The sequence below is a fragment of the Semicossyphus pulcher genome, unplaced genomic scaffold (genome assembly GCF_022749685.1).
Source record: "Semicossyphus pulcher isolate SPU_LCO1_2020_fin unplaced genomic scaffold, fSemPul1.0.p SCAF_2, whole genome shotgun sequence".
Classification (NCBI taxonomy): Eukaryota; Metazoa; Chordata; class Actinopteri; order Labriformes; family Labridae; genus Semicossyphus; species Semicossyphus pulcher.
In genome coordinates this window covers 20,198,509-20,223,692 of record NW_027211693.1, presented here as the reverse complement: position 1 = coordinate 20,223,692, position 25,184 = coordinate 20,198,509, and the positions used below count along the sequence as shown (strand labels likewise).

Sequence of the window (25,184 nt, the reverse complement as noted above, 5' to 3'; positions counted from 1 at the left end):
TTGAAGACACTGCAGTTTCATTTGCAGTATTTAACTGTCAATTGATTTTCTGTCTTTTGGATGGGAACAAAAAAGGTAAAACAATATGAAGAACATTAGTAACATTTAGTTTACTTGATCACATGCTTACTCTGCTGTGTAGGAATGTGGTGAAAGTGCAGAGAGAGAAAAACAATTGCATGAAGGTGGGGAACATAATCTTTCTGTAGTTTTGAGACTAAATGAACCATTTGAGGGGACAATCTAATACGACAATGGTCCCCATTTTGTCCTCAGGGATAGTTTCAATGTTTTTTCTAAATATTTGGAAACAGGGGTCCTTCTTAAGAAACTATTATGAGAGTTTTATTATTGTTTTGCTTTATTCCACCACAAATTGTCCAATTGTATTTTTTCCTCCATTGGCATGCAAACATAACCCCAGATCAGTAAAGAAATGTTTTTCTTCTCTGATAAATAATGACTTTGTAATTGTGTCTAAATTTAAATACATGAGGGAGAAAAAACTCTATCGCCTTGTCATACCTAAACATGTACTCATGGTGTCAGTGTGTACTCGCAAACGAGAGGGCACAGTCATTCTCCACCCTTCCGTCCCAACGAATGTAAAGCCTGATTCTGCTATTGTACCGCAGTTGAGCAAAACCGCTTCCTGTAGGACTGCAGTGTGAGTTGTTTTATGTGCTGGAAGAAGTCTCAGATGCATCGTTGATATTTTTGACCTGTAGTAAAAGCTTCTTATGTGTATGTGAGGTTTCTCGCAGTAACAATGGGATACATCAGATTTACGCTGCGTTTCGGCCTTGCTTGTGTTTTTCTCGCCCTCCACCCCGTCTATGGAGACGTGAGCTACTCTATCCCGGAGGAGATGAAACGTGGATCTGTCATTGGAAATATCGCCAAAGATCTGGGACTTGATTCAGGAAGACTGTTTGCTCGCAAGGCCCGCATTGATACTGAGGATAACAACGTTCAGTACTGCGGTGTGAATCTCAACACCGGAAACTTGATCGTACAAGAAAGGATTGACAGAGAAGGGCTTTGTGCGAAAAGAGCATCGTGTGTTCTGAAACAGGAACTGGTACTTGAAAATCCTTTAGAGCTGCACCGTATTAATATCCGCGTTCAAGATATCAACGACAATTCACCCCAATTTAAAGAGGAGTCACTGAAATTTGAAATTCATGAATCGGCGGACAAGGGTGCGCGTTTCCCTCTTGATGAGGCACATGATGGAGACATTGGAGAAAATGCTGTTCAGGGCTACTCGCTTCAGCAGAATGATCATTTCAAATTAAATGTAAACGCAATAGATGACGGGCGAAAATATTGCGAATTAGTGTTAGACAAAGAATTAGACAGAGAGGACAAAAAAGAGCACATGCTATTGCTTACCGCATTTGATGGAGGCTCTCCTCGGAGATCAGGCACTGTAGTCATACACGTCACTGTGCTGGATGCTAATGATAATGTTCCAGTGTTCAGCCAGACCGTCTATAAAGCCAGTCTGCCTGAAAACTCTCCTCTGGACACATTAGTGACCACCGTGAGTGCTACTGATGCAGACGAGGGTGTCTATGGTCAGGTGACGTATGGTTTTAACCATGTTACAGGTCAAAATACCAATGTATTTTCCTTAGATCCTAAATCGGGAGAAGTGAGAGTAGCTGCCGCTGTTGATCACGAGAAAGTTTCATCCTATGAAATGCAGATAAGTGCCAAAGATGGACTAGGATTGGCATCATACGCAACCTTAATTATAAACATTATTGACATTAATGACAACGCTCCAGTTATACATGTGAAGTCCCTGACTAACCCCATACCTGAGAACGTGTCACCTGGTACAGAGGTGGGCATCATTAACGTGCAGGACAGAGACTCTGAGACTAACAGACAGGTCCGCTGCTCCATTCAGCAAAATGTCCCTTTTAAGTTGGTTCCTTCTATTAAAAACTATTATTCTCTGGTGAGCACAGGACAACTGGACCGTGAACTAGTGTCTGATTACAACATTACAATCACTGCCACTGACGAGGGCTCTCCACCTCTGTCGTCCTCTAAAACTGTTCAGTTATCTGTAGCAGACATCAACGACAACCCACCAGTGTTTGAGGAACAGTCCTACAGCGCATATGTGAGTGAAAATAACAAACCTGGCTCCACTTTATGTTCCGTTACTGCTCGAGACCCCGACTGGAGACAAAACGGTACCGTGATTTATTCTCTGTTAGCCGGTGAGGTGAACGGTGCCCCGGTGTCCTCCTACGTGTCTGTTAACGGAGACACGGGGGTGATCCACGCTGTGAGGTCGTTTGATTACGAACAGTTCAGAAGCTTTAAAGTGCAGGTGATGGCCAGAGACAACGGTTCTCCTCCGCTCAGCAGCAACGTGAGCGTGAGTGTGTTCATATCGGATGTGAATGACAATTCTCCTCAGATACTGTACCCCGCCCCGGAGGGCAACTCCTTCATGACCGAGCTGGTCCCCAAAGCTGCACACGGAGGCTCTCTGGTGTCCAAAGTGATAGCGGTGGACGCGGACTCCGGACAGAACGCCTGGCTGTCCTATGATATAGTGAAATCCACTGATCCGGGACTTTTCACTATTGGTGTCCACAGCGGAGAGATCAGGACCCAGCGGGACATTTCTGAATCTGACAGCATGAAACAGAACCTTATTGTGGCAGTGAAAGATAACGGACAGCCCTCTCTCTCTGCCACCTGTTCCATGTATTTACTGATCTCTGATAACTTGGCTGAGGTGCCAGAACTGAAGGACATTTCTTATGATGAGAAGAACTCCAAGCTGACCTCTTATCTGATCATCGCGCTGGTGTCTGTGTCCACCTTTTTTCTGACCTTCATCATCATCATCCTGGGTGTGAGGTTTTGTCGCAGGAGAAAGCCCAGACTGTTGTTTGACGGAGCAGTGGCCATCCCCAGCGCGTATCTGCCTCCTAATTACGCAGATGTTGACGGCACAGGAACTTTACGCAGCGCTTATAATTATGACGCCTACCTGACAACAGGGTCTAGAACCAGTGACTTTAAGTTCGTGTCATCTTACAATGACAACACACTGCCTGCTGACCAGACTCTGAGGAAAAGCCCATCTGACTTTGCTGAAGTATTTGGAGACTGTGATGATTCTCCTGAGGTAGGGACATGTGCCAATTAGTATTTTGTCTCCTTTGTGTCAGCAATCTGTCCATAGTCTTTTATATATGATGGTATTAGGTAACACCTGTCATGAGTTGTGAAGAACATTATATGTCTCTGGTTCATTAAGTTCAAGGTAATAGTTACTACAAGCTGCAATGTTTGTATTTGTTCCCACCGTTTAGTGTTTTGGTGTTTAAGTGTTTATTTGCGTATGTGTTATACTGGTGGTGGTTGACCTTTTTTGCCTCATATTAGTTGATCTTTTCTTAAATTTGGAGGAAATCTGATTTCAGCGGTTTAGTCTGTGTGGCTCGGTTTTTGCATTTGTTTATCTAGCGTGAGGTTTTAGCCGTGCTGCAAAGAGTGTCTCATATTAGCTCTTTCTTAGTATTTCTTTTGAAACACAACACGTTTTGTCGATTTTACCTTCTAAGTCCTTCCCCATCATGTTTTGTTGTTTTCCTGTTTTTTTTTTTTGTTTTTTTTTTTTTACCTCAAACGTCCACTGTAGGTGAACTTTTTCTTAATATGTTTTTGACAATTTTACTTTAATTTAAGATAAACCTTACTCTTTCAATTTATCTTTTGACTTCTTTTGAGTCTGCACTAATGTGTGTGCCTTTTATGTCTTGAGAAGAGCTTAATCTAGTTTTGTGTCTCTGTCCCTGGTGCTGAAACAACCTGATGCTCCCTGCATGCGTTTTTAGGGTAATTTATCATCAGTATTGTTATTTTTCTTCATTTAAGCGTACATGCTGTGTCATGTTTCAGAGTATATTCATATGTAGATATAGCCCACATCAGGGTAATAATTTCAAAAAGTTGAACATGCATTCATCAGAAAGTTTTCAGTTTTATGTTTATTCATATGACATTTCACATACTCTCCTCCTTTGAAGCTCACCATGTCCATATTACTCAGCTTCTTCTTAAAGATTTGTTTGAGGTTCTGTTTTTTCTGCTGCAGTATTGTCAGTGAGCAGTAAAATCTTTTTTATCTAAAATGCTATAATTTATTCTATATTCGGTTAATTTTTTTCATTATTTTTATCTTTTGCTTTTTCTGTGCATTGTTTCAAAACAATTCATAGCCCATTTGTTGTTTTCCAAACTGCTGTTTCTTATCATCATTCTGGTTTCATTGACAAAGATACTTAAGCCATTCCTACTATTTGCACTCCACTTTATTCAGACCATAAAAATTGCTCAAGATGCCACTTTAGAATTATGCGCACTGAAAAGTGTTATGACATTACATTGCTGGTGTTTACAAATTATTAAAGTTAATCAGGGAGTTGTTGATCAGATGCTTGTTTTCCTGGCAGTGGAGTAGTGCCTCATTCATGACACAAATTGTTATTTACTACTAAGGATAATATGCATTGTCCTCTTGGCCATTTTCTCAAAGATTTTTAAACGTCTGGTGCACATGGAAGCTTCAGTATGAGCCAAACAATTATTTGGGATTAATCATTCTTTACTGATATGTGATTACTGAGTGTTCATTTGCCTGCATGAAAGATGACCAAATTACATTTTAATGTTACAGTCTCTTCAACTTGATGACAACAAATAATGTGCAGTGTAGCTGAGTCTCATCATTAGTCTTATCGGCTTCCATGAATAGATTGTCAATGGTAAATAATATCTTTCATGCAGTCCCATGGTCATTGTTGAAGAGGACATGGTATTGTGGCCACATTGCCAAGATATGTTATTCATAATTGTTGGCATTGGCATTTCTGGCGAGCACTGATCTTTGTTAGTAATCCATAGAGATATGTTATCGTATCTAGCAGAGTGCTATATGTATCACAGGTGGAAGACACTGCTTGAGTTGTTTTCATTAACACCAGTCGACCTCCCTTTATAAACATATTTGCTTAACTGGTCTCTGGTTTGGGCTTTGTTGTGTTTGATTGCTGTCTGACTTGAGGGTATGCATTGTAAGAATGTTTCCTGTATATGTATAGTGGCTTTTTGACAGGTGATTGTTTAATACATTTATTGATTTGTACCTGGCAGTGTTGTCCACAGTAACTTTGTAGTCTAATCGTGTTGTTTCCCCAAGTTTTCTGACTTTTTGCATTGAGTTTCCTTTTCAGTTTTTGCAGTTATTTGTTCAAATATACTGTGGTAATAGAAGTTGTTTATTTGCCAGAATTTGAAAAGTGATCTGTTTTTGGACTTTATAAATGCCTTCTTTCTCCATTTAATTTAAAAAGTAAAATTTTTAACACAACTTTAAACTAATTGTTGGATACCAGAAGTAGTGGGGCAAAGGAAGCTCTGCTTTCTACTTGCTAATTTCAGACTTGGTGATACATAAAGCCTTTAGATATAGATTTAGTTCATATACATTTAAATAACAATATTCTCCAATAAACTCTTGATTATGAAACAGGACACTAAACAATTGCTGTATCTTTTGAAAAGAACTACAGCCAATCACAGAATGACAAAAACAACAACTAACAAATACACCTGCAAGTGGTGGAATAGGGGCAGTGCACTTCTACTGTATTTGGAGATACTATCTCGGTCCCACTGGAAACAATAGTGTTATACCAAACTCATACAACCCTGTAATATGATGATAAAGGGGACTATGGCTGGGTGTGATTTTAATATACATACATACAGTACATGTGTATACTTACATTTCTACAGCTAAATGTCCCTGTGCTAATATATTAGCTTAGCCTAACACAACCAAAATCTTATATGACAAACAAAAACAACTGTTGATTGTTATGTATTTTACCATATCACTTTCAGTAAAGATGGACTGGAACCATGCAGCAGAATCCCTCTAATAAAATAAGGAAAATAATAAAATCAGCAGAGGATTGGATGGTGAGAGGATTATCAGATGACTGCCTATTTACAGCCGAAATGCAGTTACACGTGAAAGTCATACCACTTTTAATGTCCCTATCTGACAAAGCCTGCTATATTATTGTTATTCATTGGCATATTATTTCATTAAAACAGATTATGTTTGCTGATTTTAACAAAATGCAGTCCAAACTGATTTAGACGACTGTGTTTGCAGGTAGCTTGCATATTGATCTTTAAAAGTTCTGCCTTAACAAGTTGCTTGCTTTACACTGTGTTGAGAGTTTGTCTTTGATGCAGTGAACTAAATACAGTTTTGTGCCTGGTTTCCTGATTTGGACTGATTGTTGGTCCTGTTAAATGTTTTAAACACCAAAGTCAATTTGACCCCTTTTTATGTGGATGAATACAACTTAAGGAAATGCAGTCTAATACAAATTTTAACATTGGTCCTGTTGATTTCTTTCAGTGTTATTGTTGATCTTAACTCACGGTGTCGCTGTACACCAGCCTTAAAACGCTTTAGTTCCTGTATCCTCTGTGGACAGACGTTCTTGTACGCCCATTCCGACTAGATAAAGGCACAATTCCGCTTTATCGCCGCGGAAATTCCTGTTTTGTGATTGAACTGTGTGTGTTGTGTCGATTTTTTAACGTCTTAGGAACTCGCACCTGACGATGGATTTGAAAATTGTCGCGGTTCAGCCATGCGGCTTGTATTTCCTCCTTCTCTTCCTGCGTGGCGCATATGGAGACATGAGCTATTCTTTTCCAGAGGAGATGAAACGAGGATCGGTTATTGGAAATATAGCCAAAGACCTCGGGCTGAAGACGGGCGCTCTCTCTAACAGAAGAGCCCGCATTGACACGGATGGGACAGATGAACGTTACTGTGACATAAACCTGAATAACGGAGAGCTGGTTGTGGCTGACAGGATTGACCGAGAGGGGCTTTGTGGCGAAAAGGCTTCGTGCATTCTTAAACACGAGCTTGTGCTGGAGAATCCTCTTGAGCTTCATAGGATTACTCTACACATTAATGATATCAATGATAATTCTCCACAGTTTAAAGAAGAATCGATCAATATAGAAATTAGAGAGTCTGCAGACAGGGGAGCTCGTTTTGTTATAGAGGAGGCGCACGATGCGGATGTAGGACAAAATTCAGTTCAACAATACAGCCTTAAAAAGGACGAAAATTTCCTTTTGGCTGCTGATGGAAACACGATCGAGCTTGTTCTCGATAAAGAGCTTGATCGAGAGAAACAAAAAGAGATACATTTGCTCCTCACAGCTTTAGATGGAGGCTCTCCTCAGAGATCAGGTACAGTAGTCATACACGTCACTGTACTGGATGCTAATGATAACGCCCCAGTGTTCAGCCAGGCCGTTTATAAAGCCAGTCTGCCTGAAAACTCGCCTTTAGATACTGTAGTGGTCACAGTGAGCGCTTCTGATGCAGACGAGGGAATCAATGGAGATGTGACGTATGAGTTTGGACATGTTACTGAAGATGTAAAGAAGATATTTAGTATTGATCGTAAAGTTGGGGAGATAAAAGTAATTGGTGCTGTTGACTATGAAACTACTTCATCCTTTGAAATACGCGTAAAAGCAAAAGATGGTTTAGGGCTTTCATCTTATGCGAAGGTAATGATTTCTATCACTGATGTGAATGATAACGCCCCTGTAGTCAGTTTGAAATCACTGATGAACCCCATACCAGAAGACACAACACCTGGTACAGAGGTGGGCATCATTAACGTGCAGGACAGAGACTCTGAGACTAACAGACAGGTCCGCTGCTCCATTCAGCAAAGTGTCCCTTTTAAGTTGGTTCCTTCTATTAAAAACTATTATTCTCTGGTGAGCACAGGACAACTGGACCGTGAACTAGTGTCTGATTACAACATTACAATCACTGCCACTGACGAGGGCTCTCCACCTCTGTCCTCCTCTAAAACTGTTGAGTTATCTGTAGCAGACATCAACGACAACCCCCCAGTGTTTGAGGAACAGTCCTACAGCGCATATGTGAGTGAAAATAACAAACCTGGCTCCACTTTATGTTCCGTTACTGCTCGAGACCCCGACTGGAGACAAAACGGTACAGTGATTTATTCTCTGTTAGCCGGTGAGGTGAACGGTGCCCCGGTGTCCTCCTATGTGTCTGTTAACGGAGACACGGGGGTGATCCACGCTGTGAGGTCGTTTGATTACGAACAGTTCAGGAGCTTTAAAGTGGCCGTGATGGCCAGAGACAACGGTTCTCCTCCCCTCAGCAGCAACGTGAGCGTGAGTGTGTTCATATCGGACGTGAATGACAACTCTCCTCAGATACTGTACCCCGCCCCGGAGGGCAACTCCTTCATGACCGAGCTGGTCCCCAAAGCTGCAAACGGAGGCTCTCTGGTGTCCAAAGTGATAGCGGTGGACGCGGACTCCGGACAGAACGCCTGGCTGTCCTATCATATAGTGAAATCCACTGATCCTGGACTTTTCACTATTGGTGTCCACAGCGGAGAGATCAGGACCCAGCGGGACATTTCTGAATCTGACAGCATGAAACAGAACCTTATTGTGTCAGTGAAAGATAACGGACAGCCCTCTCTCTCTGCCACCTGTTCCATGTATTTACTGATCTCTGATAACTTGGCTGAGGTGCCAGAACTGAAGGACATTTCTTATGATGAGAAGAACTCCAAGCTGACCTCTTATCTGATCATCGCGCTGGTGTCTGTGTCCACCTTTTTTCTGACCTTCATCATCATCATCCTGGGTGTGAGGTTTTGTCGCAGGAGAAAGCCCAGACTGTTATTTGACGGAGCAGTGGCCATCCCCAGCGCTTATCTGCCTCCTAATTACGCAGATGTTGACGGCACAGGAACTTTACGCAGCGCTTACAACTATGACGCATACCTGACAACAGGGTCTAGAACCAGTGACTTTAAGTTCGTGTCATCTTACAATGACAACACACTGCCTGCTGACCAGACTCTGAGGAAAAGCCCATCTGACTTTGCTGAAGTATTTGGAGACTGTGATGATTCTCCTGAGGTAGGGACATGTGCCAATTAGTATTTTGTCTCCTTTGTGTCAGCAATCTGTCCATAGTCTTCTATTTATGATGGTATTAGGTAACACCTGTCATGAGTTGTGAAGAACATTATGTGTCTCTGGTTCATTAAGTTCAAGGTTATAGTTACTACAAGCTGCAATGTTTGTATTTGTTCCCACCGTTTAGTGTTTTGGTGTTTAAGTGTTTATTTGCGTATGTGTAATACTGGTGTTGGTTGACCTTTTTGCCTCATATTAGTTGATCTTTTCTTAAATTTGGAGGAAATCTGATTTCAGTGGTTTAGTCTGTGTGGCTCGGTTTTTGCATTTGTTTATCTAGCGTGAGGTTTTAGCCGTGCTGCAAAGAGTGTCTCATATTAGCTCTTTCTTAGTATTTCTTTTGAAACATGACACGTTTTGTCGATTTTACCTTCTTAGTCCTTCCCCATCATGTTTTGTTGTTTTCCTGTTTTTTTTTTTGTTTTGTTTTTTACCTCAAACGTCCACTGTAGGTGAACTTTTTCTTAATATGTTTTTGACAATTTTACTGTAATTCAAGATAAACCTTACTCTTTCAATTTATCTTTTGACTTCTTTTGAGTCTGCACTAATGTGTGTGCCTTTTATGTCTTGAGAAGAGCTTAATCTAGTTTTGTGTCTCTGTCCCTGGTGCTGAAACAACCTGATGCTCCCTGCATGCGTTTTTAGGGTAATTTATCATCAGTATTGTTATTTTTCTTCATTTAAGCGTACATGCTGTGTCATGTTTCAGAGTATATTCATATGTAGATATAGCCCACATCAGGGTAATAATTTCAAAAAGTTGAACGTGCATTCATCAGAAAGTTTTCAGTTTTATGTTTATTCATATGACATTTCACATACTCTCCTTCTTTGAAGCTCACCATGTCCATATTACTCAGCTTCTTCTTAAAGATTTGTTTGAGGATCTTTTTTTTCTGCTGCAGTATTGTCAGTGAGCAGTAAAATCTTTTTTATCTAAAATGCTATAATTTATTCTATATGCGGTTAATTTTTTTCATTATTTTTATCTTTTGCTTTTTCTGTGCATTGTTTCAAAACATTTCATAGCCCATTTGTAGTTTTTCCAAACTGCTGTTTCTTATCATCATTCTGGTTTCATTGACAAAGATACTTAAGCCATTCCTACTATTTGCACTCCACTTTATTCAGACCATAAAAATTGCTCAAGATTCTACTTTAGAATTATGCACACTGAAAAGTGTTATGACATTACATTGCTGGTGTTTACAAATTATTAAAGTTAATCAGGGAGTTGTTGATCAGATGCTTGTTTTCCTGGCAGTGGAGTAGTGCCTCATTCATGACACAAATTGTTATTTACTACTAAGGATAATATGCATTGTCCTCTTGGCCATTTTCTCAAAGATTTTTAAACGTTTTGGGTGCACATGGAAGCTTCAGTATGAGCCAAACAATTATTTGGGATTAATCATTCTTTCCTGATATGTGATTACTGAGTGTTCATTTGCCTGCATGAAAGATGACCAAATTACATTTTAATGTTACAGTCTCTTCAACTTGATGACAACAAATAATGTGCAGTGTAGCTGAGTTAGATTATCAATGGTAAATAATATCTTTCATGCAGTCCCATGGTCATTGTTGAAGAGGACATGGTGTTGTGGCCACATTGCCAAGATATGTTATTCATAATTGTTGGCATTGGCATTTCTGGCGAGCACTGATCTTTGTTAGTAATCCATAGAGATATGTTATCATATCTAGCAGAGTGCAATATGTATGGGGTGCTGGTTTAGCTCGGTTGGTAGAGCAGGCGCCCCATATACAGAGGCTACAGTCCTCGTTGCACTGATCGCAGGTTCGACTCCCGGTCTGCCGATCATTTGGTGCATGTCGTCCCCCACTCTCTCCTCCTTACATTTCCTGTCTATCTTCAGCTGTCCTATCAATTAAAGGCAAAAAGCCCCAAAAAATAATCTTTAAAAAAAAAGAGTGCTATATGTATCACAGGTGGAAGACACTGCTTGAGTTGTTTTCATTAACACCAGTCGACCTCCCTTTATAAACATATTTGCTTAACTGGTCTCTGGTTTGAGCTTTGTTGTGTTTGATTGCTGTCTGACTTGAGGGTATGCATTGTAAGAATGTTTCCTGTATATGTATAGTGGCTTTTTGACAGGTGATTGTTTAATACATTTATTGGTTTGTACCTGGCAGTGTTGTCCACAGTAATTTTGTAGTCTAATCGTGTTGTTTCCCCAAGTTTTCTGACTTTTTGCATCGAGTTTCCTTTTCAGTTTTTGCAGTTGTTTGTTCAAATATACTGTGATAATAGAAGTTGTTTATCTGCCAGAATTTGACAAGTGATCTGTTTTTGGACTTTATAAATGCCTTCTTTCTCCGTTTAACTAAAAAAGTAAAATTTTTAACACAACTTTAAACTAATTGTTGGATGTCAGAAGTAGTGGGGACAAAGGAAGCTCTGCTTTCTACTTGCTAATTTCAAACTTGGTGATACATAAAGCCTTTAGATATAGATTTAGTTCATATACATTTAAATAACAATATTCTCCAATAAACTCTTGATTACACAGGACAAAAAACAATTGCTGTATCTTTTGAAAAAAACTACAGCCAATCACAGAATGAAAAAAACAACAACTAACAAATACACCTGCAAGTGGTGGAATAGGGGCAGTGCACTTCTACTGTATTTGGAGATACTATCTCGGTCCCACTGGAAACAATAGTGTTATACCAAACTCGTACAACCCTGTAATATGATGATAAAGGGGACTATGGTTGGGTGTGATTTTGATATACATACATACAGTACATGTGTATACTTACATTTCTACAGCTAAATGTCCCTGTGCTAATATATAAGCTTAGCCTAACACAACCAAAATCTTATACGACAAACAAAAACAACTGTTGATTGTTACGTATTTTACCAGATCACTTTCAGTAAAGATGGACTGGAACCATGCAGCAGAATCCCTCTAATAAAATAAGGAAAAGAATAAAATCAGCAGAGGATTGGATGGTGAGAGGATTATCAGATGACTGCCTATTTACAGCCGAAATGCAGTTACACATGAAAGTAATGCCACTTTTAATGTCCCTATCTAACAAAGCCTGCTATATTATTGTTATTCATTGGCATATTATTTCATTAAAACAGATTATGTTTGCTGATTTTAACAAAATGCAGTCCAAACTGATTTAGACGACTGTGTTTGCAGGTAGCTTGCATATTGATCTTTAAAAGTTCTGCCTTAACAAGTTGCTTGCTTTACACTTTGTTGTGAGTTTGTCTTTGATGCAGTGAACTAAATACAGTTATTGTTGTGCCTGGTTTCCTGATTTGGACTGACTGTTGGTCCTGTTTAAATGTTTTAAACACCAAAGTCAATTTAACCTTTTTTATGTGGATGAATACAACTTAGGGAAATGTAGTCTAATACAAATGTTAACATTGGTCCTGTTGATTTCTTTCAGTGTTATTGTTGATCTTAACTCACGGTGTCGCTGTACACCAGCCTTAAAACGCTTTAGTTCCTGTATCCTCTGTGGACAGACGTTCTTGTACGCCCATTCCGACTAGATAAAGGCACAATTGCGCTTTATCGCCGCGGACATTCCTGTTTTGTGATTGAACTGTGTGTGTTGGGTCGATTATTTAACGTCTTAGGAACTCGCACCTGACGATGGATTTGGAAATTGTCGCGGTTCAGCCATGCGGCTTATATTTCCTTCTTCTCTTCCTGTGTGGCGCATATGGAGACATGAGCTATTCTTTTCCAGAGGAGATGAAACGAGGATCGGTTATTGGAAATATAGCCAAAGACCTCGGGCTGAAGACGGGCGCTCTCTCTAACAGAAGAGCCCGCATTGACACGGATGGGACAGATGAACGTTACTGTGACATAAACCTGAATAACGGAGAGCTGGTTGTGGCTGACAGGATTGACCGAGAGGGCCTTTGTGGCGAAAAGGCTTCGTGCATCCTGAAACACGAGCTTGTGCTGGAGAATCCTCTTGAGCTTCATAGGATTACTCTACACATTAATGATATCAATGATAATTCTCCACAGTTTAAAGAAGAATCGATCAATATAGAAATTCACGAGTCTGCAGTCAGGGGAGCTCGTTTTGTGATAGAGGAGGCGCACGATGCGGATGTAGGACAAAATTCAGTTCAACAATACAGCCTTAAAAAGGACGAAAATTTCCTTTTGGCTGCTGATGGAAACACGATCGAGCTTGTTCTCGATAAAGAGCTTGATCGAGAGAAGCAAAAAGAGATACATTTGCTCCTCACAGCTTTAGATGGAGGCTCTCCTCAGAGATCAGGTACAGTAGTCATACACGTCACTGTACTGGATGCTAATGATAACGCCCCAGTGTTCAGCCAGGCCGTTTATAAAGCCAGTCTGCCTGAAAACTCTCCTTTAGATACTGTAGTGGTCACAGTGAGCGCTTCTGATGCAGACGAGGGAGTCAATGGAGATGTGACGTATGAGTTTGGACATGTTACTGAAGATGTAAAGAAGATATTTAGTATTGATCGTAAAGTTGGTGAGATAAAAGTAATTGGTGCTGTTGACTATGAAACTACTTCATCCTTTGAAATACGCGTAAAAGCAAAAGATGGTTTAGGGCTCTCATCTTATGCGAAGGTAATGATTTCTATCACTGATGCGAATGATAACGCCCCTGTAGTCAGTTTGAAATCACTGATGAACCCCATACCAGAAGACACAACACCTGGTACAGAGGTGGGCATCATTAACGTGCAGGACAGAGACTCTGAGACTAACCGACAGGTCCGCTGCTCCATTCAGCAAAGTGTCCCTTTTAAGTTGGTTCCTTCTATTAAAAACTATTATTCTCTGGTGAGCACAGGACAACTGGACCGAGAACTAGTGTCTGATTACAACATTACAATCACTGCCACTGACGAGGGCTCTCCACCTCTGTCCTCCTCTAAAACTGTTGAGTTATCTGTAGCAGACATCAACGACAACCCACCAGTGTTTGAGGAACAGTCCTACAGCGCATATGTGAGTGAAAATAACAAACCTGGCTCCACTTTATGTTCCGTTACTGCTCGAGACCCCGACTGGAGACAAAACGGTACAGTGATTTATTCTCTGTTAGCCGGTGAGGTGAACGGTGCCCCGGTGTCCTCCTATGTGTCTGTTAACGGAGACACGGGGGTGATCCACGCTGTGAGGTCGTTTGATTACGAACAGTTCAGGAGCTTTAAAGTGGCCGTGATTGCCAGAGACAACGGTTCTCCTCCGCTCAGCAGCAACGTGAGCGTGAGTGTGTTCATATCTGACGTGAATGACAACTCTCCTCAGATACTGTACCCCGCCCCGGAGGGCAACTCCTTCATGACCGAGCTGGTCCCCAAAGCTGCACACGGAGGCTCTCTGGTGTCCAAAGTGATAGCGGTGGACGCGGACTCCGGACCGAACGCCTGGCTGTCCTATCATATAGTGAAATCCACTGATCCGGGACTTTTCACTATTGGTGTCCACAGCGGAGAGATCAGGACCCAGCGGGACATTTCTGAATCTGACAGCATGAAACAGAACCTTATTGTGGCAGTGAAAGATAACGGACAGCCCTCTCTCTCTGCCACCTGTTCCATGTATTTACTGATCTCTGATAACTTGGCTGAGGTGCCAGAACTGAAGGACATTTCTTATGATGAGAAGAACTCCAAGCTGACCTCTTATCTGATCATCGCGCTGGTGTCTGTGTCCACCTTTTTTCTGACCTTCATCATCATCATCCTGGGTGTGAGGTTTTGTCGCAGGAGAAAGCCCAGACTGTTGTTTGACGGAGCAGTGGCCATCCCCAGCGCGTATCTGCCTCCTAATTACGCAGATGTTGACGGCACAGGAACTTTACGCAGCGCTTATAATTATGACGCCTACCTGACAACAGGGTCTAGAACCAGTGACTTTAAGTTCGTGTCATCTTACAATGACAACACACTGCCTGCTGACCAGACTCTGAGGAAAAGCCCATCTGACTTTGCTGAAGTATTTGGAGACTGTGATGACTCTCCTGAGGTAGGGACATGTGCCAATTGGTATTTTGTCTCCTTTGTGTCAGCAATTTGTCCATAGTCTTTTATATATGATGGTATTAGGTAACACCTGTCATGAGTTGTGAAGAACATTATGTGTCTCTGGTTCATTAAGTTCAAGGTAATAGTTACTACAAGCTGCAATGTTTGTATTTGTTCCCACCGTTTAGTGTTTTGGTGTTTAAGTGTTTATTTGCGTATGTGTAATACTGGTGTTGGTTGTCCTTTTGGCTTCATATTAGTTGATCTTTTTTTAAATTTGGAGGAAATCTGATTCCAGCGGTTTAGTCTGTGCGGCTCGGTTTTTGCATTTGTTTATCTAGCGTGAGGTTTTAGCCGTGCTACAAAGAGTGTCTCATATTAGCTCTTTCTTAGTATTTCTTTTGAAACATGACACATCTTGTCGATTTTACCTTCTTAGTCCTTCCCCATCATGTTTCGTTGTTTTCCTGTTTTTTTTTTTGTTTTTTTTACCTCAAACGTCCACTGTAGGTGAACTTTTTCTTAATATGTTTTTGACAATTTTACTGTAATTCAAGATAAACCTTACTCTTTCAATTTATCTTTTGACTTCTTTTGAGTCTGCACTGATGTGTGTGCCTTTTATGTCTTGAGTAGAGCTTAATTTAGTTTTGTGTCTCTGTCCCTGGTGCTGAAACAACCTGATGCTCCCTGCATGCGTTTTTAGGGTAATTTATCATCAGTATTGTTATTTTTCTTTATTTAAGCGTACATGCTGTGTCATGTTTCAGAGTATATTCATATGTAGATATAGCCCACATCAGGGTAATAATTTCAAAAAGTTGAACATGCATTCATCAGAAAGTTTTCAGTTTTATGTTTATTCATATGACATTTCACATACTCTCCTTCTTTGAAGCTCACCATGTCCATATTACTCAGCTTCTTCTTAAAGATTTGTTTGAGGTTCTGTTTTTTCTGCTGCAGTATTGTCAGTGAGCAGTAAAATCTTTTTTTTATCTAAAATGCTATAATTTATTCTATATTCGGTTAATTGTTTTCATTATTTTTATCTTTTGCTTTTTCTGTGCATTGTTTCAAAACATTTCATAGCCCATTTGTAGTTTTCCAAACTGCTCTTTCTTATCATCATTCTGGTTTCATTGACAAAGATACTTAAGCCATTCCTACTATTTGCACTCCACTTTATTCAGACCATAAAAATTGCTCAAGATGCTACTTTAGAATTATGCACACTGAAAAGTGTTATGACATTACATTGCTGGTGTTTACAAATTATTAAAGTTAATCAGGGAGTTGTTGATCAGATGCTTGTTTTCCTGGCAGTGGAGTAGTGCCTCATTCATGACACAAATTGTTATTTGCTACTAAGGATAATATGCATTGTCCTCTCGGCCATTTTCTCAAATATTTTTAAACGTCTGGTGCACATGGAAGCTTCAGTATGAGCCAAACAATTATTTGGGATTAATCATTCTTTCCTGATATGTGAATACTGAGTGTTCATTTGCCTGCATGAAAGATGACCAAATTACATTTTAATGTTACAGTCTCTTCAACTTGATGACAACAAATAATGTGCAGTGTAGCTGAGTCTCATCATTAGTCTTATCAGCTTCCATAAATAGATTATCAATGATAAATAATATCTTTCATGCAGTCCCATGGTCATTGTTGAAGAGGATATGGTATTGTGGCCACATTGCCAAGATATGTTTTTCATAATTGTTGGCATTGGCATTTCTGGCGAGCACTGATCTTTGTTAGTAATCCATAGAGATATGTTATCGTTTCTAGCAGAGTGCTATATGTATCACAGGTGGAAGACACTGCTTGAGTTGTTTTCATTAACACCAGTCGACCTCCCTTTATAAACATATTTGCTTAACTGGTCTCTGGTTTGAGCTTTGTTGTGTTTGATTGCTGTCTGACTTGAGGGTATGCATTGTAAGAATGTTTCCTGTATATGTATAGTGGCTTTTTGACAGGTGATTGTTTATTACATTTATTGATTTGTACCTGGCAGTGTTGTCCACAGTAACTTTGAAGTCTAATCGTGTTGTGTCCCCAAGCTTCTGACTTTTTGCATCGAGTTTCCTTTTCAGTTTTTGCAGTTGTTTGTTCAAATATACTGTGGTAATAGAAGTTGTTTATCTGCCAGAATTTGACAAGTGATCTGTTTTTGGACTTTATAAATGCCTTCTTTCTCCGTTTAACTAAAAAAGTAAGAATTTTAACACATCTTGAAACGAATTGTAGGATGTCAGACACAGAAGTAGTGGGGACAAAGGAAGCTCTTCTTTCTACTTGCTAATTTCAAACTTGGTGATACATAAAGCCTTTAGATATAGATTTAGTTCATATACATTTAAATAACAATATTCTCCAATAAACTCTTGATTACGAAACAGGACACAAAACAATTGCTGTATCTTTTGAAAAAAACTACAGCCAATCACAGAATGAAAAAAACAACAACTAACAAATACACCTGCAAGTGGTGGAATAGGGGCAGTGCACTTCTACTGTATTTGGAGATACTATCTCGGTCCCACTGGAAATAATAGTGTTATACCAAACTCGTACAACCCTGTAATATGATGATAAAGGGGACTATCATGGCTAGGTGTGTTTTTGATATACATACATACAGTACATGTGTATGCTTACATTTCTACAGCTAAATGTCTCTGTGCTAATATATTAGCTTAGCCAAACACAACCAAAATCTTAAATGACAAACAAAAACAACTGTTGATTGTTACGTATTTTACCTGATCACTTTCAGTAAAGATGGACTGGAACCATGCAGCAGAATCCCTCTAATAAAATAAGGACAATAATAAAATCAGCAGAGGATTGGATGGTGAGAGGATTATTGGATGACTGCCTATTTACAGCCGGATTGCAGTTACACGTGAAAGTAATACCACTTTTAATGTCCCTATCTGACAAAGCCTGCTATATTATTGTTATTCAGTGGCATATTATTTCATTAAAATAGATTACGTTTGCTGATTTTAACAAAATGCAGTCCAAACTGATTGAGAAGACTCTGTTTGCAGGTAGCTTGCATATTGATCTTTAAAAGTTCTGCCTTAACAAGTTGCTTGCTTTACACTGTGTTGAGAGTTATTGTTGTGCCTGGTTTCCTGATTTGGACTGATTGTTGGTCCTGTTTAAATGTTTTAAACAAAAAAGTCAATTCAACCCTTTTTATGTGAATGAATACAACTTAAGGAAATGTAGTCTAATACAAATTTGAACATTGGTCCTGTTGATTTCTTTCAGTGTTATTGTTGAACTTAACTCACGGTGTCGCTATACACCAGCCTTAAAACGCTTTAGTTCCTGTATCCTCTGTGGACAGACGTTCTTGTACGCCCATTCCGACTAGAGAAAGGCACAATTCCGCTTCGTGGACATTCCTGTTTTGTGATTGAACTGTGTGTGTCGATGTTATGTCGTTTTTTTAACGTCTTAGGAACTCGCACCTTACGATGGATTTGAAAATTGTTGCGGTTCAGCCATGCGGCTTCTATTTCCTTCTTCTCTTCCTGCGTGGCGCATATGGAGACATGAGCTATTCTTTTCCAGAGGAGATGAAACGAGGATCGGTTATTGGAAATATAGCCAAAGACCTCGGGCTGAAGACGGGCGCTCTCTCTAACAGAAGAGCCCGCATTGACACGGATGGGACTGATGTACGTTACTGTGACATAAACCTGAATAACGGAGAGCTGGTTGTGGCTGACAGGATTGACCGAGAGGGGCTTTGTGGCGAAAAGGCTTCGTGCATCCTGAAACACGAGCTTGTGCTGGAGAATCCTCTTGAGCTTCATAGGATTACTCTACACATTAATGATATCAATGATAATTCTCCACAGTTTAACGAAGAATCGATCAATATTGAAATCCGAGAGTCTGCAGACAGGGGAGCTCGTTTTGTGATAGAGGAGGCGCACGATGCGGATGTAGGACAAAATTCAGTTCAACAATACAGCCTTAAAAAGGACGAAAATTTCATTTTGGCTGCTGATGGAAACACGATCGAGCTTGTTCTCGACAAAGAGCTTGATCGAGAGAAACAAAAAGAGATACATTTGCTCCTCACAGCTTTAGATGGAGGCTCTCCTCAGAGATCAGGTACAGTAGTCATACACGTCACTGTACTGGATGCTAATGATAACGCCCCAGTGTTCAGCCAGGCCGTTTATAAAGCCAGTCTGCCTGAAAACTCTCCTCCAGATACCATAGTGATTAATGTCAGTGCTACTGATGCAGACGAGGGAATCAATGGAGATGTGACGTATGACTTTGGACATGTTACTGAAGATGTAAAGAAGATATTTAGTATTGATCGTAAAGTTGGTGAGATAAAAGTAATTGGTGCTGTTGACTATGAAACTACTTCATCCTTTGAAATACGCGTAAAAGCAAAAGATGGTTTAGGGCTTTCATCTTATGCTAAGGTAATGATTTCTATCACTGATGTGAATGATAACGCCCCTGTAGTCAGTTTGAAATCATTGATGAACCCCATACCAGAAGACACAACACCTGGTACAGAGGTGGGCATCATTAACGTGCAGGACAGAGACTCTGAGACTAACAGACAGGTCCGCTGCTCCATTCAGCAAAATGTCCCTTTTAAGTTGGTTCCTTCTATTAAAAACTATTATTCTCTGGTGAGCACAGGACAATTGGACCGTGAACTAGTGTCTGATTACAACATTACAATCACTGCCACTGACGAGGGCTCTCCACCTCTGTCCTCCTCTAAAACTGTTGAGTTATCTGTAGCAGACATCAACGACAACCCACCAGTGTTTGAGGAACAGTCCTACAGCGCATATGTGAGTGAAAATAACAAACCTGGCTCCACTTTATGTTCCGTTACTGCTCGAGACCCCGACTGGAGACAAAACGGTACAGTGATTTATTCTCTGTTAGCCGGTGAGGTGAACGGTGCCCCGGTGTCCTCCTATGTGTCTGTTAACGGAGACACGGGGGTGATCCACGCTGTGAGGTCGTTTGATTATGAACAGTTCAGGAGCTTTAAAGTGGCCGTGATTGCCAGAGACAACGGTTCTCCTCCGCTCAGCAGCAACGTGAGCGTCAGTGTGTTCATATCGGACGTGAATGACAATTCTCCTCAGATTCTGTACCCCGCCCCGGAGGGCAACTCCTTCATGACCGAGCTGGTCCCCAAAGCTGCACACGGAGGCTCTCTGGTGTCCAAAGTGATAGCGGTGGACGCGGACTCCGGACAGAACGCCTGGCTGTCCTATCATATCGTGAAATCCACTGATCCGGGACTTTTCACTATTGGTGTCCACAGCGGAGAGATCAGGACCCAGCGGGACATTTCTGAATCTGACAGCATGAAACAGAACCTTATTGTGGCAGTGAAAGATAACGGACAGCCCTCTCTCTCTGCCACCTGTTCCATGTATTTACTGATCTCTGATAACTTGGCTGAGGTGCCAGAACTGAAGGACATTTCTTATGATGAGAAGAACTCCAAGCTGACCTCTTATCTGATCATCGCGCTGGTGTCTGTGTCCACCTTTTTTCTGACCTTCATCATCATCATCCTGGGTGTGAGGTTTTGTCGCAGGAGAAAGCCCAGACTGTTGTTTGACGGAGCAGTGGCCATCCCCAGCGCTTATCTGCCTCCTAATTACGCAGATGTTGACGGCACAGGAACTTTACGCAGCGCCTACAACTATGACGCATACCTGACAACAGGGTCTAGAACCAGTGATTTTAAGTTCGTGTCTTCTTACAATGACAACACACTGCCTGCTGACCAGACTCTGAGGAAAAGCCCATCTGACTTTGCTGAAGTATTTGGAGACTGTGATGATTCTCCTGAGGTAGGGACATGTGCCAATTAGTATTTTGTCTCCTTCCTGTCAGCAATCTGTCCATAGTCTTTTATATATGATGGTTTTAGGTTACACTTTTCAGGAGTTTTCAAGAACATTATGTGTCTTTGGTTCATTAAGTTCAAGGTAGTACTACAAGTTGTAATGTTTGTATTTGTTCCCACCATTTAGTTTTTGGTAGTTTTTGGTGTTTTAGTGTTTATTTGCGTATGTGTTATACTGATGTTGGTTTTCCTTTTGGATTATTATGAGTTGTTCTTTTTCTCAAATTTGGAGGAAATCTGATTTCAGCGGTTTTACTCTGTGTGGCTCGATTTTTGCATTTGTTTATGTATGTATGTATGAGGTTTTAGCCGTGCTGCAAAGATTGTGAGTGAGTTTTTTTTTTTTACCTCAAACTTCCACTGTCGGTATAGGTGGACTTTGCTTTATATCTTTTTGTCAACGTTATTGTCATTTCAAGATTAACCTATGGTATGTGCAACTTTTCCTGTCTGTCTTTCAATTATGTTTTGGCTCTGCACTAATGTGTGCCCCTTTGTGTAGTGAGTAGAGCCTGATCTCAATTTTATGTGTCTGCCCTTGGTGCTGAAACTCCCTGATGCTCTCCGGATGCATTTTTTAGGGACATTTAACATCTGTCTTGTTTAGTTCTTCATTCAGAGGTATATTATGTTTAGTCACCTTCTTTACTTTATTCAGACCATTAAGATGCTACTTTAGAATTATGCACACTGAAAAGTGTTATGACATTACATTGCCGGTGTTTACAGGTCATAAAAAGTTAATCACAGAGTTGTTGATCAGATTCTTGTTTTCCTGGCAGTGGAGTAGTGCCTTGTTGACTAAACAAATTGTTATTTATCATATGTGTTGTCCTCTTGGTTATTTTCTTAAAGCTTTTTAAACTTTTTCGGGTGCACCTAAAAGCTTCAGTATGAGCCAAACAATTGGTTGGTATTAATCATTCTTTATGACCAAGTTTCATTTTAATGTTACAGTCTCTTCAGCTTGATAACAACAAATAATGTGCAGTGTAGCTGAGTCTCATCATGAGTCTTATCAGCTTACATAAATAGATTATCTATGATCAATAATATCTTTCATGCAGTCACATGGTCACTGTAGAAGAGGAAATGATGTTCTTGCCATTTTTCCAAGATATGTTATTCAGAATTGGTGAGCACTGATCTTTATTTAAAATTCATATTGCTATATTTATCTCTGGAGTTTGATGACTGAAACTATGGACTTGCTATTTTTATGTAAGAATGTTGACAGCACAGGAACTTTTACGCAGCGCTTACAACTATGACGCCTTCCTGAAAACAGGGTCTAGAACCAGTGACATTACGTCTGTGTCATCTTACAATGACAACACACTGCCTGCTGACCAGACTCTGAGGAAAAGTCCAACTGACTTTGCTGAAGTATTTGGAGAAATGGAGGAGTGATCAGAGGTGTGACCACACATGACATCACATGACTTGTCTCTTCAAACTTTCTCTTTTTCATTTATTCCTGCTTGAGAAGCTCATCATATAGGTGTTTTTGTTTTTTTAACTTATTGTTTTTACCTTTTTTCCTTTGTAAAAGTAGGTTGTGGTGCATCATTGTGTATGTTTCTGTGTTTTTTGTCATCCAGATCCTTTCTAGCTTAAGGTTAATTATTCAATGTCAATAAGGGTCACTTTCATGTTATACTGTCAAATTGGGTCATTAGATGCATTAGGTAAAGTGATTCAGTGGATTTTACAGGATCGTTAGCTGCATTCTCATTGTACATAAATGCCACAAAGAACATCTCACTTCTTATTTATGTCTCACTTCATACTCGTGCAATCTTGTGCCACTTGACTAAGATGATGTGTCAAACTGAGTTTGTTGACACTTGTTCTTTATTGCTTCTCCTTCATTTGCTGTGGCTTGGGTTGTACGTCATGTGCATGTTGGTTTGTACAGAAGTGTCTGCACCATGAATTCATGTAAATGCACTCACTGGTCTTACATGAAGACCAGGAAATTGATGTTTTTGTGACGTCTAGTAGAGTGATCCATACCTTGGATTTGAATGACTGGAGATGTAATCAGACATGCTACTGTGTTGTCTGTAGGTGGATGTCACCCCCTGTAATATGTGGGTGTGTGATGTGTTTGCTCTGGCTGTTTTTGTTTGAGTTTTGCCTTGGTTGATTGCTATGTGGTCTGATGACATGCTTATGACACACAGATAATGCACATATAGATAGAGGGAATAACATGTTGCTAGTTATAATTGCAGTTTGTCAGTTTTTAGTCTGTCTGAGATTTCTCCAGTGATTTTGCAAGCATATTGATATACTTTGAATGACCTTCATTTCATTTAAAATATACTGAATCTCATGTGTATATTAGCAACCCTGTGTTTTCACTGTAAAGATCAAAACGTGGTCTTGTTTTGTAGACAATTCTACATTTTTCTCACCTTATTCATCAGAATACAGTCTGAGTTTCATAAATGTAGTATAATTAGGTTTTGCTGTCAGATGGAGGACGTTTCCTTCATTGTAACCAAAAGAGTTTTTCCAGTAGTGACTTTTGAAACAACTGATCAGACTTTTCTGTGGATTGATCTTGTTAAAAGTGATTGGTTATAACTTCTCGTGTCTGGACTCTTCTGCCTTGTCTGGTTGAATTATTATTTTTAATCAAGTGTTGTATCTAATGCATCATCTGTTGTTCTTACCCATGACAACTGGTTTGTCTCTCTTTAATCTGTGATTGTGTGAGGGTTTTTTTATCTTTTCAGAAGGTGACAAAAGCTTGTTTAGTCCAACTTAAACTTTATTTGGTGTGTTAATGTAGTGTAATTACCTTGCATTATCATAACATTTGTAGATATGCAGTTTTATACAAGTTTGTAGTAACACACTGCATTTGGTTTTTGTGGCGTTTATGCCTTTTTTCATAAAAAAGAATCAAAATACAACACTAAATAATCTGCAACAACCTGTCTTGTAAAAAAGGAAATTAACATGCTCTGCTTTTGCATTTAGATTTTTTTAAATCAAAGAGTCAAATTATCCTTTCACCCTCCGCAGAGCCTCTTTATAGAAAGAATTCCTCTTGAATGCAGGAACAGTGTGGAGGAATTGCTTTAATTACAATATTTTGAGCTCATCTTTGACAAATTTGCACAATGTTAGTAACTGTACATGCAAAACGTTTTCTTATGATATAGAAATAGGACTCAGAGTCAGTGGGTGCCAGATCTGAGTGTCTCCCACTCTTCCCTGGTTTCCTTGCTAACTTTAACTTATCAGGACTACTTGTAACAAACTTGCTTATAAATGAATAAATTACTTATTGCAATTTTAAGCAAGGGACGAGCACCACTACTAGAATTTATTTAAGTAGGAAACCAAATCCTATTTTTTTTTTTTTACAGAAAATGACAAGAAACTATGCACATTTCTTAAAACTTGCAACAATAAGGAAAACTCAAAGTAGGAACCCAAATGTCACTGCTGCTTTCTGAAATACAGGCCGAGCCCTGCTGTGAGGAGATGCTACTTTAATGTCAGCGTTCACATGGTGGATTACTCCCTGCTTTAAAAGTAACAGTATGACACTGATGTTCTTTAGTTTAGTTTTCCCTACAGTTTCATCAGCTCACTATCACGACTTTGGTTTCCCTGATATGTGACTGAATAAACCAATAATAAGAACGGAAGTCCAAATTAGGTCATTGTGATGATTAAACCATGTGGTACAGATTCAAGCTGCAGGAAGACTAAGTAAACTTAAAATATGTAAATCATTGAATGTAAAAGTTTAGTGCCTTAATGAAACTAAAACTAGCGCTAAAAATATGTTGCACAACTTCTTCAGTCTTTCATCAATCTGCAGACACCCGCAGTCAGTGTGCCAAACCTTTACAGCAATGCAGATATGCAAATCATGATTACAGCTAACTTAGCAAGACAACTTTTAAATGCAGAAAAACTTAACAGAGAGGAATTCTATCTTACAAAGTATCTGTACGTATTACAATTGATTGATAGTCTATATCGGTTATACAGAATACAAGCATGACAGTAAACAGGAAAACAGTAGAAGTAAGAAAGACAAGTGAAAGGGATGAAATCTAACTGATCTGA

The 25,184-nt window shown here is 39.8% G+C and overlaps 4 protein-coding genes across 9 annotated transcripts in view; all 4 read left to right on the top strand.

The window, feature by feature from the left end:
- Window positions 1–25,184, top strand: part of LOC138597933 (protocadherin gamma-C5-like) — a 456,071-nt gene that overhangs the window by 239,401 nt on the left and 191,486 nt on the right. For 2 of the 6 annotated variants that reach the window (XM_069669533.1, XM_069669532.1), the window contains exon 1: window positions 12,855–15,155. The exons of the other annotated variants lie outside the window; for them this stretch is intronic. In XM_069669533.1, the coding sequence (XP_069525634.1) occupies window positions 12,855–15,155 (2,301 nt within the window). Of the gene's footprint in view, window positions 1–12,854; window positions 15,156–25,184 lie in introns of those variants that run through there. 6 annotated transcript variants of the gene reach the window in all.
- On the top strand, window positions 669–3,181 carry LOC138598411 (protocadherin gamma-A11-like). The gene has a single exon (XM_069670196.1). It carries the CDS (start codon window positions 770–772, stop codon window positions 3,179–3,181), a length of 2,412 nt encoding a protein of 803 aa, XP_069526297.1. The 5' UTR covers window positions 669–769.
- Window positions 6,682–9,081, top strand: LOC138598410 (protocadherin gamma-A11-like). The gene has a single exon (XM_069670195.1). It carries the CDS (start codon window positions 6,682–6,684, stop codon window positions 9,079–9,081), a length of 2,400 nt encoding a protein of 799 aa, XP_069526296.1.
- LOC138598409 (protocadherin gamma-A11-like) lies at window positions 17,773–21,054 on the top strand. Its single transcript, XM_069670193.1, has 2 exons — window positions 17,773–17,780; window positions 18,639–21,054. The coding sequence occupies exons 1-2, from the start codon at window positions 17,773–17,775 to the stop codon at window positions 21,052–21,054; spliced, it is 2,424 nt and encodes an 807-aa protein (XP_069526294.1).

Bases quoted from the DNA above. Each gene is read 5' to 3' on its own strand.
- LOC138598411 (XM_069670196.1), top strand. From the start codon at position 770: ATGGGATACATCAGATTTACGCTGCGTTTCGGCCTTGCTTGTGTTTTT.
- LOC138598410 (XM_069670195.1), top strand. From the start codon at position 6,682: ATGGATTTGAAAATTGTCGCGGTTCAGCCATGCGGCTTGTATTTCCTC.